At 45.3% G+C, this 13,759-nt stretch overlaps 2 protein-coding genes across 3 annotated transcripts in view; one reads left to right on the top strand and one right to left on the bottom strand.

The window, feature by feature from the left end:
- Window positions 1–12,455, bottom strand: part of MOB3B (MOB kinase activator 3B) — a 248,717-nt gene extending 236,262 nt beyond the window's left edge. The window contains exon 1 of one of the 2 annotated variants that reach the window (XM_047754576.1): window positions 12,221–12,455. The gene's annotated coding sequence lies outside the window, so the exon portion shown is untranslated. The remainder of the gene's footprint in view (window positions 1–12,220) is intronic. The other variant, XM_047754575.1, reaches the window with a different exon arrangement.
- IFNK (interferon kappa) lies at window positions 6,224–6,850 on the top strand. The gene has a single exon (XM_047754577.1). The coding sequence runs from the start codon at window positions 6,224–6,226 to the stop codon at window positions 6,848–6,850; it is 627 nt and encodes a 208-aa protein (XP_047610533.1).
- Window positions 12,456–13,759: the final 1,304 nt, after the last annotated feature.

Raw genomic sequence — 13,759 nt, 5'->3', positions numbered from 1 at the left:
TAGCACAGGGAACTATATCCAATCTCTAGTGATAGAACATGATGGAAGATAACAGGAGAAAAAGAATATATAGCTCTATCTATCTATCTATCTATACCACACATATGTATATATGACTGGGTTATTTTGCTAGACAGCGGAAATTGACACAACAGTGTAAATCAACAATACTTTTATTTAAAAAAATTTTTTTAAAGAATGAGAGAGTTCTCTTTGTGGCTCAGTGGTTAACGAATCCGACTAGGAACCATGAGGTTGTAGGTTAGATCCCTGGCCTCGCTCAGTGGGTTAAGGAGCAGGCGTTGCCATGAGTTGTGGTGTAGGTCGAAGACATAGCTCAGATCCTGTGTTGCTGTGGCTGTGGTGTAGGCTGGCAGATACAGCTCCGATTGGACCCCTAGCCTGGGAACCCCCATATGCCGTGGGTATGGCCCTAGAAAAGGCAAAAAGAAAGAAAGGAAGGAAGAAAGAAAGCAAGCAAGCAAGCAAGCAAGAAAGCAAGCAAGCAAGCAAGCAGTGAATAAGTCAGCTGTTGCACATGCACTCAGGGAAGTTAGTGTTTAGTGGGGAGACAGATACAAATATGGACATACCAAACTGATAACTGTAGTTACCACAGGGGAGAAGAGAGGCAGGACGCAAGGCAGAGCTGGCAAGCAAAGCTTTCACTTTACAAGTGTTGAAGTTTTTACAATATGGACATATCCGCATATGTACTTGTGTAGTCATTATAAATTTCTACATCAGATACATCATTAAGAAAAGAACAACCGGAGTTCCCGTCGTGGCGCAGTGGTTAACGAATCCGACTAGGAACCATGCGGTTGCGGGTTCCGTCCCTGCCCTTGCTCAGTGGGTTAACGATCCGGCGTTGCCGTGAGCTGTGGTGTAGGTTGCAGACGCGGCTCGGATCCTGCGTTACTGTGGCTGTGGTGTGGGCCAGTGGCTACAGCTCCAATTCAACCCCTAGCCTGGGAACCTCCATATGCCATGAGTGCAGCCCTAAAAAGAAGAAAAAAAAAAAAAGAAAAAGAAAAGAACAACCAAGAAAGGGACAGAAGGACTAGGGGAGAGGCAGACCCCAAAGTGGGAGGTAGTGGGAATGAGTGAAACCCCACATGGTTGCAGCTTCAGGGCTGGTCTGGGCTAAACGAGCTGCACACAGCTTTTTGGCGACCAATGTCTGCAGGCCACATGGGAGAGACTGCCAGGCCTGGACACAAGGCTTCCACCTCTGAACCCCCTACCGGGCTGCATCGCCTTCTGAGCCCACAAAGGGAATGATGTACTTTTGTGGACTGAGTAACCTGGATGATCAACATGTTACTCTCACCCGGGGTTCCAAACGTGCCTTTTCTCAGAGAGTAATAAATCCTGCCGTACGATGCCAAATGCCCATGAGCTGAGTCACGGCTATCTTGTCTAGACTGAAATGCCTCATCTCCATTTTGTCAAACAAAGTATGTCTTGCCCATTACTGTTACCTTTGGGTTGCACGTGGACTTCACATAGTTCCACTGACAAGAGGGCAGCCCCTGCTACTCAGCTTCCCCGCCCCACTCTCCAAGGAGAGCCTGACCACATAGCAACGGCCTCAAGAAATAAGACCGGATATCAGGGAACACTGCTGGCCGTGTGAACATGGAGCCCACAGTGACAGTCTGGACAGCTGCAAAAGACAAATTCTGGAATAAAAGCATTTCCTCACACAGCCATTCTTTTCAACTGATTATATTTTGAGATAGAGTCCCATGATATAGCTTTTACCGAACAGAGGCATGATCAGCACTGTGCATCCAAGCATGCTTCTTCTTCTTCTTCTTCATTTTTTTTTTTTTCGTCTTTTTAGGGCCACACTCATGGCATATGGAGATTCCCAAGCTACAGGTCTAACCAGAGCTACAGCTGTCGGCCACAGCCGCAGCCACAGCCACAGCCACTTGGGATCCGAGCCGCGTCTGCGACCTACACCACAGCTCAGGGCAACGCCAGATCCTTCACCCACTGACCAAGGCCAGGGATTGAACCCGTGTCCTCATAGATCCTGGTCAGATTTGTTTCCACTAAACCGCATCGGGAACTCCAATAATGTTTTTTTAGTACAAGAACACCCCAAATACTGCACAGGTCTTCTGTATTTGTATTTGCTCAACCAGGCAACTCTAATGGCGGCAGAGGGGACAAGAGGCACGTCGGTCATGTTCCGTTTTTTGTCATGAATACTGTCAACATCATCATCAGTTAACATCTATAGCACGTTAGGAATGAGGTACACGCTATAGGGAAGCCCTTAGGGATCCCCTGAAACATGCAGAACATGCCTGTTTCTCAGTCGCGGACTCCTTGAGATCATGGACCATACTTATCCCTCCCTCCTCAAGACCCAGGCACTGACTGACATGAGATAGATGCTGAGAACACAAGGAATCAGTGAGGATACCATACCCGATGACAAGAAAGGGGATAAAATGACAAAACTGTCCGTAGTGGAAAATTCAAGCACCTTCAAGAGGTTGACCACAGCCAACTCTCCAGCCACCTCCAGCCCCGTGGGCAGAACCTCCTAGCATAGAAGTTCAACTGAACAACCTCTTAGCTTGATTAGTGTGAATGGACCATCTCAAATAAGTAAGATGTATGGTGAGCACTATGGGTGGGAGAGAATACAAAATTACGAGATTGGAGTTCCCACTGTGGTGCAATGGAATCAGTGGCATCTCTGCAGCGCCAGGATGCAGGTTCTATCCCTAGCCTAGCACAGTGGATTAAAGGATCTAGGGTGCAGCTGTGGCCTAGATCTGATCCTTGGCCTGGGAAGTTTGGCAGAGCAGCCAAAAAAAAAATTGGAGATCAATGATTATATAATTATTTACTTTAAAAAGTCCAAATCGAGGACAAAGCATTATAAAAGCCCAAAGGAGGAACAAGCAACTCTGACTGGGATAATGTAAGAACCTGTATGTATAAGAAGTTCTGAGAGGTAGGTAAGAGGGCCTGGCCCTCAAAAGCAATTTGCATTTTATAAACTCTATGTGTGTGAGTATAAATAATAATAAATATATCTATATACATTTTAAGGAAAAGTTGTAACAAACTACATTAAATTCCCATATTATTCACATCAACTGAATTAGAACTGAATGTCAAGGGAAGTTCACATCTCCTTTTTTTTTTCTTTTCTTTTCTTTTTTTCTTTCTTTCTTTTTCTTTTTTGCATTTTAGGGCCGTACCTGCAACATATGGAAGTTCCCAGGCTAGAGGTCAGATCAGAGCTGCAGCTGCCAGCCTACACCATAGCCACAGCCATGCAGGATCTGATCAGTATCTGTGACCTACACCACAGCTTACAGCAACACTGGATCCTTAACCCTCTGAACAAGGTCAGGAATTGAACTTGCATCCTCCCTCATGGATTCTAGTAGGGTTCACTACCGCTGAGCCACTATAGGAACTCCCACATCTCCTTTTAAAGAATCCTAGAATGGAAATGTTTATAAAGTAGTAGTGATCCTATTGTAGGTGTATAATATCTCTTCTTTTTAAATATATTTTCTTTGAAAACGAGTTTACCTTATTAAATGAGAAATACTTGCTGCCTACAGAAAACTTCAAAAATTTAGGTAGAGTTCCTTTGTAGTGCAGTGGGTCAAGGATCCAGCGTTTTCACTGCAGTGGCTCAGGTCACTGCTGTGGCAGGGGTTCAATCCTGAACCCAGGAGCTTCCACATGTCACCAGTGAGGCCACCCCCCCAAAAAAAATCTAGGTAAATTAAAATACAAAAATAATCACCCATTATTTTCCTGGTCAGAGGTAATGACTCAATATTTGTAGAATTTATGCTTCTAGATTTTTTGGTACATATATGTATATGTTTATATTTAATAAATATGATATCAGACTACTGTGAAATCTTATTTTGAAGCTACAAAGTGTATCTATCCAAGTAACGAAATATATGTCCACAGGATAATTTTTTAAATTGAAATATAGTTGATTTACAATGTTGTGTTAATTTCTGCTATATAGTAAAGTGAATCAGTTATACACACACACACACACACACACACACACATACACACACACTCTTTTTTAAAATCTTTTTTCCATTGTGGTTTATCTTAGGACATTGAATACAGTCCTCTGTGCTAGACAGTAGGACCCTGTTGTTCATCCCTTTCTACAGCATAATTTTTAATGCTTGCACAGACTAATTTTTCTACTGATGGTTTATTTAACCGAGTACCTACTGCTGAACGTTTAAATTGTTTTCAGTGTTTGGCAGTAATGAACTTCCTGAGAGCTAAGTCTTTAAAGACATCCATTGTTATTTCCTGGGGATAAATTCCTAAAGGGAGAATTGCTGAGTCAAAGATAATATACATTTTTAAGGCTTTTGATACATCTTGCTCTCCATGAAGGTTGTGTCAATCTATAATCTTATGTATAAAAGGAACCATTTTTCTAAATACTTTTCTAAGTTAGCCATCCCACAAAATATCTCTGTGAAATCAGAATTTATACAGAAAGAGGATATAGAGTAATATATGTATGAAGTTTTCATAGGAAACCAGTCCAAAAAGCCAGGATTTTAAGAATTCTCAGTTGACTCTAATCAGCCTTTGGTATAGACAACTGATTTAGACAAGAACACTGTTAGCCAAATTTCCAGCTGAAGTCTGCCATATTTGTGAAGCTGTGATTGTTTACCATACTAAAATGACTTTATTGAAAATTAATACATTTCTTTTTTTAAGGTGATCATTAGGCTAGCCCCGCTTAATGATATCCCATTTCACGTTCCTGGAGAAAGGAATCCATTCTCTTCTATCATAACTGGAAGAATGCTGTTTGGTCAAACGAGTCAAAACCATAAATGATGAACAGCCATCACTATCACAATAATATTGGTCCAGGTGTGAGTTACCTTTGGCTAAAATGGGTGATCATCTGCTAACTCCTCAGTGGAAAAACAAGCAAGAACAAACAAAAATCTTGACAGCGCACAGAACTAAGCAAGAAGGAAAGATAGCTAAGCATACATTTTAAAATACAGTCTAAACCATATGTAAAAGTTTAAAAAGGAGTTCCCATCGTGGCTCAGCGGAAACAAATCTGACTAGTATCCATGAGGACATGGGTTTGATCCCTGGCCTCACGCAGTGGGTTAAGGATTCAGTGTTGCCGTGAGCTCTGATGTAGGTTGCAGACATGGCTCGGATCTGGCCTTGCTGTGGCTGTGGTGTAGGCCAGTGGCTACAGCTCCGATTGGACCCCTAGCCTGGGAACCTCCATATACCGTGGGTGTGGCCCTAAAAAGACCAAAAAAAAAAAAGTTTTAAAAAAATGCATGATGCTATAAGAGAGATGTGAATGAAGCAGAAAAATATTCCCCAATATACAATTCCCTGGAGGACTTCTAAGAAAGAAATCAGAGGCATATAAGATGCTAGGTGAGGATGGTAAGCTGTTAAAGGAAAGAATAGTTGAAGAACTTTGACATTTTCTGATGGCAACAGAAAACTAAACTGGCCTGGTCTTCTACGTGATAAGTGCCATGCTCAATGACCAACTCTGTTTTTCATCTTTTTTGAGGCCCCCCAAAAAAATCAAAGAAAAACAGAAAATATCCAAATATAGACGCTTAATTGAACAAACCTGGGAAAACAAAAACACCAAAAAAAAACTAAACTATGTTATGTCCTAGTGGCCTTGCAATCAAATAATCATAGTCATTTGATCACCGTCTATGATTAACTCAATGAGAGAAGATTTTTGGTGATAGGGCCAGGTACAAAAAAAAAAAAAAATTTCTTGGAGGACTGCTCTTCCTTACGTAAGAGTGTTGGGTAAGTGAGCAAATGTATAGAGTCACAGCTTTCAATTCTTTCCAATTCAGCCTGCATCAGTCTCCTTCTGATGATCCTATAGTGCCAGGATGGCTCATTCGGGCATCTAAGATAACACAACGGTAATGCTTTGCTCACTTTTCTCAAAAGACAGCGTTTCCAAGTTAGCGTAGTCACCCAAAGTCGAAAAAAGCCTCAGAGGCAAAGGAAAGGGGCCGAAACTCTGAGAACCGTAAAAATGACGAATGAGAAGACTCCTCCCCACTGAAGGCACTCAGGTGTATAAAAGGCACACGAAGGAACACTTAAGACCTAAAACATCACTGTCAACCTCGGGCCGCGTGGATTTTTTTAGCTGGGGGCGGGGTGTGTGAAAATGAGGGCCAAGCCCGATGTGATTCGAAAGTGTTTGTGGCCGGCGTGCCTCATGGGTCTGTTTGTCACGGGCATCGTCTCTCAGGACTGTAAGCTGTTGAACGCTCACCTGAGGAGAGTCTCCTGGCAAAATCTGAGACTTCTGAGCAGGATGAGCCATTCGTTTCCCACAGAGTGTCTAAGAGAAAGCAAAGCTTTTGAGTTGCCCCAAGAGATCCTATCACACACGCAGCCTCTGAAAAGGGACATCCAGGAGGCCTTCTATGAAATGTCCATTCGGGCTTTCAACATCTTCACCCAAGACACCTTCAAAGCCACTTGGGAAGAGAAACTCCTCAGACAAGTCCAGATGGGACTTGACCAGCAGTTGCAGGTCCTGGAACAATGCTTGCAGGAGGAAGAGGAAGAAAATGAAGACATAAGAGAGATGGACGAGGTTGAGAGGAAATCCTCGGGAGCGACGGTCCCCCCCTCGCACAACCTTGAACTGAGGAGATATTTCAACAGGATAGACAAGTTTCTCAAAGATAAGGAACACAGTCATTGTGCCTGGGAGATCGTCCGAGTGGAAATCAGAAGATGTTTCTACTTCTTTCAGAAATTTACAGCACTTCTCAGGAGGAAATAAGGTATATGCTAAGAATTAAAATTCCATTTCTCTCCAAAATCTCCTTTCCCATCTCTTCCTCCTCCATCATCTTTTTCAGGCTCACGGTGCTCTCCTAGAACTTCCTCTTGGCTGGACTGGTGCTGGTGTGCGTGTGTAATGTTCGCTCTTGCTGAGGTGTGGCCTTGCCACACCAGTCGCATTCACCTCTCTGAAGAAGGGTGAGGCCAACCACCCCCTGGTGAGGGTTTTAAAGGAGGACTCTCGCTCCGTCTTCTACCCTCTGTACCTCTTTCCTTCTGGGCTTGTGTACTTGCTTTGCTCCATCACCTTTGAACTCTACCAAACCGACTGCTAGAGGATTTGGATCAGAGAATATTGCAAAATGTAACACCTCCATGACTTATCCTCAGTGACTTAATGGCCAAGGTTGTTTATTCTAGGAAAGTTCAGCATATGAAGAGCTTATACAAGCTCCTACAGAGTTAAAACCCTCCTTGTTTCTGTACACACACACACACACACACACACACACAAAAGATTGAAATTTCTGGCCCATTTGCTTCTCACCTTGGTTTGTTTGAAATGATACAAAGTGTGTAGATTGGTATTTTATTATTTTAAGAGAGTGAAGATTCATGGTGATATTGGATGGGTGAAATAGATGACCATTAAGCTCTCATTCAACCTTTGAGCTAGGATTCTAATGCAGAGAGCACTGGTTCATTCCTAGTACATATTATGAGATTTCTACATCTAAAAAAAAGCCACAGAAAAATACAGTATCTGCCTTTCATTGTTTTTCGTTTTGTGCCTAAAGTGAAATGCATACAGCCAGACTATGGAAGAATTTCACCCTGGATTTTCTCAATAAAGAAGGCCACTTTCTGTTCATTAAGTAAACTAGTCATCTAAATAATATAAGACACTTTGGAGTTCCCTTGTGGCTCAGTAGGTTAGGGATCTGGCATTGCCACTGCAGTGGCTCCGTCATTGCTGTGGTGCAGGTTTGATCACTGACCCAGCAACTTCCACATGCCATAAGCGGGACCAAAAAAAAAGAAAAAAAGTGACACTTTAATATACTTAAAAAAAATTTTTTTTATGGCCCCATTCTTGGAAGTTCCTGGGCCAGGGACTGAATCTGAGCCACAGCTGAGATCGACAACCTGCAATTCGGGATACTTTTAACCCTCTGCACTAGGCCAGAGATCAAACCCTCCCCTCCACTGTAGTCAGATTCTTAACTCACTGAGCCAAGGAGGTAACTCCTATACTTTATCTTTTTGTCTTTTTGTGTGTGTGCGTATATCTTTTCAGGGCCGAACCCGCAGCATATGGAGGTTCCCAGGCTAGGGGTCGAATCGGAGCTGTAGCCACCAGCCTATGCCACAGCCACAGAAACACCAGATCCAAGTCACATCTGCAACCTACACCACAGCTCACAGCAACACCGGATCCTTAACCCACTGAGAAAGGTCTGGGATCAAATCTGAATCCTCATAGATACTAGTTGGGCTCATTAACATGGAGCCACAACATGAACTTCCTGCTTAAATGTTCTTATGTGATCCTTCATCGGTATTAATTCATCTTCAAGCTGAAATAAACTTTCTCCTCCGTTGTCCTCTACCCCATTTCAGAATCATCTACCTTCAAGCAAGAATTAGCAGAGAGATTGTGGCTACCCAAATGCATGTTAGAGATGAAATGGACCTGGTTCAGCTCCTGGTTCAGCTTTTGGAAGACCTCTCCTGCTACTGCGCTAACAGCATGCTTTCAAACTGTTTCGATTCAATATTCATCCAAGCACAGGGCTCAAATGGTATAGTCAACAGAGAAAGTCTTATGATAAAACTGAGGCAAATTCAGTCCAAAAGTTAGAAAAAAATGTTTTAAAAGAACAAGAACTAGTTGTGGATCATGGTCTACTGGTTATCAGTGGAAGGATCAGACAATAAAATGAGTTAGTATAATCCATTTAGTAGAAATAACTCATTAATAGTTCTAAATTTTAAAAAAGCGTTTCAAGCTATAAAGGAGCTGGGGCAGGCAAGCTACTCAGCAGAAAGTAAACACTTGATATTTTCCACAAATTTCTCTAACAATGTCTTTACGTGGTTTCCCTAATAATTCTACTGGGACCATGTCAGCTTCTTTAGTCATTTGTGGTTGTCATCTTGCCAAAACGTTTGCAATGCAAGAAGGAAGAGAATTGGCCCTTCAAAATCAATAAAGTTTGTCTGATTGTACCGGGAGGGGCAGAAGTCATAACAGGATGCTTTTATTAAGCGCACCACTAGTCAGAAAAAAGAACACTCACTGAAAAATAGGGAAGAACACAAACTAGCATCATCACACAAATACAAACAGACAATATGTAAAATGTTTAATCTCATTTGTGATTAAAGAAATTCAAAAGAAGAAAATAAGATACTCCCCTCCCATCAGTGTGGCAGAGATTAAAAAAAAAAAAAAAGAATTGATAATATAGAATAGCAGTGGGGTGTAGGGTAGAGGGGAAAAAAAATCCTCTTGTGTATTAATGAGAGAGGCTAAACGGGCACACGTTTCTTTCTTTCTTTTTTTGCTTTTTAGGGCCTCACCCGTGGCATATGGAGGTTCCCAGCTGGGGGTCGAATCGGAGCAGCTGCCAGCCACAGCTACAGCAACTCGGGATCCGAGCTGTGTCTGAGACCTACACCACAGCTCACGGCAACGCTGGATCCCCAACCCACTGAGCAGGGTCAGGGATGGAACCCATAACTTCATGGTTCCCTAGTCAGATTCATTTCTGCTGCCCCACGATGGGAACTCCCACACACGTTTACTGTGGGACAATATGGCAATTTTAAATATCCTTAAAAAAGCGCATTAACTCTTTAGATATTAGCTATCCTATGTCCAGAAATTTATTCTAAGGAAATAACTGGATAAGGTTCTTCAGTAAAGTCTTGTTTATCATATCATATCGGTTCACTTTTAATTTTCACCTCTGTATTTTCTATTTTTTCCACAGCGATGGGGAAGGTTTTTTTTTTTTTTAATTCTAAAATAAAGAAACTGTACAAGCTTATCTTTCACTACCATTATCCTGTTTTCCTTACTGAGGCAGACTGGGCGAGACATTGTCCTTTTACCTTTTATTTGGGCCCTGCCCACAAGTTCCTGGGCCAAGGATCAAACCTGTGCCACAGTAGCAATCAGAGCCTTTGCTCTGGCACAGTGGGCTAAGGACAACACCACATCCTTAGCCCACTGTGCCGCAGGGGAACTCCCCTTCCACTTTGTTAATGATGCCTTTGGATACTTCTTAACCACCTAGGTCCTTCTTGCTCTTCTCCTGCTGCTAAACTTCAAAGGAATCCTTCCTTGGGGATCATTTTCACAATGAAATGTTTGTAAAGTGGCTTCTGGTGCTTCAAAGATCTTGCTTTTTTTTTTCTTCTGTTGGTCCTACTGGAAAGATTCAGAAATTACTGGAGAAAGCGCTCTATGTGACCACGCTCCTGCACAGGTATAGATTCCAACAGGTGTGCAGACACAATCTCCCTCACAGGCTAAGCGACTCTCTGGACACCATTTGGGAACCCTGCCTTCTCAGAATGGCTACTCTGCTTTTGCCCAAGGTTGCTTTTTTTTTTTTTTTTCTCCCCCGAGGTATGGCTGGCTTATAATATTATATTAGTTTCAGGCATAAGCCCTAGTTCTGTAATTATTCACAGTTACAAAGAATAAGCACCACGTGTAAGCATCCAACTTACTAGGAAAGGCTAAGAAACCGGGCCACTTGCAATCTCAGGGGCACACTCACAGGGGAACTCGGGGGCAGTTCCAAAACACCAATTGGCAGGAACTTGGAAAGGTGAACACCGCCCTAGAGGCGCTGGCGCTGTGTCCTCCGGTTGTGCATGTGCATTCTCTAAATGCTGAGAGGGGACCAGGGATTTAAACATGGAGCCATACACAAACTCAGAATTCCAGGTTCATTCTGGAGAGAGCCACCTCACTCCCGTTTCTAGGCAAAGTCTCGAGGTTTCCTAGGTTATTTCCGTTTCCATTCTCTTGAAGGCGACTCCCCTGACCTTTGGCCCTTGGAAACTCGCGGGCCTCAGAGCCTTAGAGCTGTGTGCCTACCAGACGTGTCTCGATCCTGTCCCACCGCCTGACAGCTGCCCAGCCACATGCCTTTAGGTGGAGATTGGAATCCACTGGAACCCACCAAAGGTCTCCCCGGATTGGGGTGGAACGTAGCGGCACCCCTCCCGACCTGCGCTCTTAGAGCGCGGCGCGCTCGGGATAAGATCTGAGAAATGCGCCCCGGGCCACAAGCAGCCGAGGAGGCGGGGAAGGAACAACTTTCCCTCCGCCCTTTAACCACAAGGCCCGGGTGGGGCGGCCCCGCTGGGGTCCGGCTCCTCTCCTTCCCCAGGCGGTTCCTGGGCTCTAGCTGGGCGGGTGGCGGGCGTGGGGAGCTGGGGAGGAGGACGAGAGGGGCTTTCTTCTCTCCCTAGCCCGGCCAGATGTTTGAAAGGCAAACAATAGGGGAAACGAGGAGAAACAAAAGGCCATTCGCCACGATCTCAATCGGCTCTGTCGCGTGGTCCCTGCGGGGAAAACGTCCGGGAGGGGTCGGGAAGGTGGGTGAAGGGGGATCTTGAGGAGTTTGGGGTCTCTGGTCACTCGCCTGGCGCCGGGGGTCGGCCCTTTACCCTTCGAGAAGGGTCCAAAGGCAGGAGGAGCGATCAAAGTAAAGTTGAAGGGTTTTCGGTACAGGGAAAAGGAGGGGCTTGGATTCCAGATGTTTGACAGTTGTTGGCCCAGGGACTCAGCAGGATTTGTACGTCCTTTACACACCCTGTGCCTCTGCGAAGCGTCCACAGTCCCCGACCTGGCCGAGTTCCCCTTCTCAGCCCCAAGCCGAGCCTCCTCCTTCAGTATCAAGACGCCCTAAACATTGCCCCCCTTACCAGGCGCACTTTTGTAAAACTTTGTCTTACCGCCTCCCACAGCACAGCACGCACCCTGCAGTCATCTGCGATGCGGGATGGGTTGGCGGACACACTCGTATCCCGAAGGAAGATGGACTTTATTGATAGACCTTTTAAAATCAAGGCCCGGGAGCCCAGGGTGGAGACTGGACTCTAGTTCCTACCCGGGAAGAGAGCGGGAGGAGCCGGCCAGAAGTCAGGACGCGGGTAGGGGTCTGACGCGGATTCCAGCCCCGGAAGCCCGCGGAGGGCGGGCGGGGAAACGGGGTCTGCTGCCTCCCGCCCTCCTGTTGCACCCGCCCCCAGGTGCGCCCCATACCTCCACCCTCCAGGGCGCGACCGGGCGCGAGAGGCTACCGGCTGCGCCACCTCCCCTCGCAGGGAGCGGGTTCTCACTCACCGTGGGGTTTTACCTTCAGCCCCGAGGCCCTGTCGGCTCCTCGCGCCGAGCCAGCTGCAGGCGGAGCAAGAGGAAGAGGGTGAGCTCCAGGCAGGAGGGGCGACGCTCGCGGATCTGGCTGGGGACTCTGGAGCCAAGGCGCCCGTTCTCAGTAAGCGTGCGGGCGTGCGAGCGCGGGGCTCCAGCTGCAGCCGCGGCGGCTCCAAAGCAGCCCCCACGGGCACCCGGCGCGCGGTTATCGTGCGGAGATGCGAATGGGGACCCCTGGCGGCCGCCCGCGGAATGGCAGTTCCGTCGGGAAAGGACTACAGGTCTCCTTTGGGTTATTTTACCTCTGAAAAGAGGTGAGGAATGGACAGTCTGAGCTGGGCTCCCAGCCTTGCGGAAAAGACAGTGACCCATTGACTGAGAAGAGGAAGATATCAGATCAGAAAGGGTGCTCTCTGGGTCCACAATGGCCACATCCAAGGTACCTAGAGGGGGAAATCGCTTACCTTCTTCAAGATTTTCTAACTTGATGAAAAATGCTAGAGGAGAGCCTCAATCATCGGAAAATACCTTCAGATTCTAGCGAATTTTCTATAACAGTCTGGGATTAATGGAATGAGCGTGGACTTTGAAGCCCAGCCCACAGCCTTCTACTTTCTATTTGAGTGATCTTGAGTCTATGACCTCTAAACCTTAGTATGCTCTGTAAATTGGGGAGAGCAGTATCTACGTTGCAGGGGCTGTGAAGTGTCAACTAAACATAAGAAATTTTATTTATTTATTTATTTATTTACAGGGCCACACTTGCCTATATGGAGGTTCCCAGGCTAGGGGTTGAATTAGAGCCACAGCCACAGCAACACGGATCTGAGCTGCATCTGCAACCTATCTACACTTGAGCATGCAGCAATGTCGGATCCTTAACCCACTAAGCAAGGCCAGGGATCAAACCCACATCCTCATGGCCACTAGTCAGGTTCTTAACCTGCTGAGCCACAGTGGGAACTCCCATAGAAAGTATTTTTAATTCATAGTAAGAGTCATTAAATAATAAGCTTCCTGAGGAAAAGAACACGTCTTGCACACTTTTTTGTTCCCTTATAATAGTGTCTTAATGCATTTTGATTGAGAAATACCATATTATGAAAGTTTAAAAGTACTATATGTAGTACTATAGCACTATATATAAAAGTACTATATTTTACAATTTTTTTTTTTGTCTTTTCTAGGGCCGCCCCTGTGGCATATGGAGGTTCCCAGGCTAGAGGCTGAATCAGAGCTGTAGCCGCCGGCCTACATCACAGCCACAGCAATGCAGGATCCAAGCTGCATCTGTGACCTACACCACAGCTCACAGCAACGCCAGATCCCTAACCCACTGAGCGAGGCCAGGGATCGAACCCTCAACCTCATGGTTCCTAGTCGGATTCGTTAACCACTGAGCCATGATGGGAACTCCTATATTTTACAATTCTTACTACACACTTTAAGGAGGTATGGAAATATAATAAGTAGAAACTAGAATACATAGCGAAAACATCCCTCTCCCAA

Source organism: Phacochoerus africanus, chromosome 12, assembly GCF_016906955.1.
Source record: "Phacochoerus africanus isolate WHEZ1 chromosome 12, ROS_Pafr_v1, whole genome shotgun sequence".
Taxonomy (NCBI): Eukaryota; Metazoa; Chordata; class Mammalia; order Artiodactyla; family Suidae; genus Phacochoerus; species Phacochoerus africanus.
This window is presented reverse-complemented; position numbering and strand designations above follow the sequence as displayed.

Coding starts and splice junctions, on each gene's coding strand:
- IFNK (XM_047754577.1), top strand. CDS start 6,224: ATGAGGGCCAAGCCCGATGTGATTCGAAAGTGTTTGTGGCCGGCGTGC.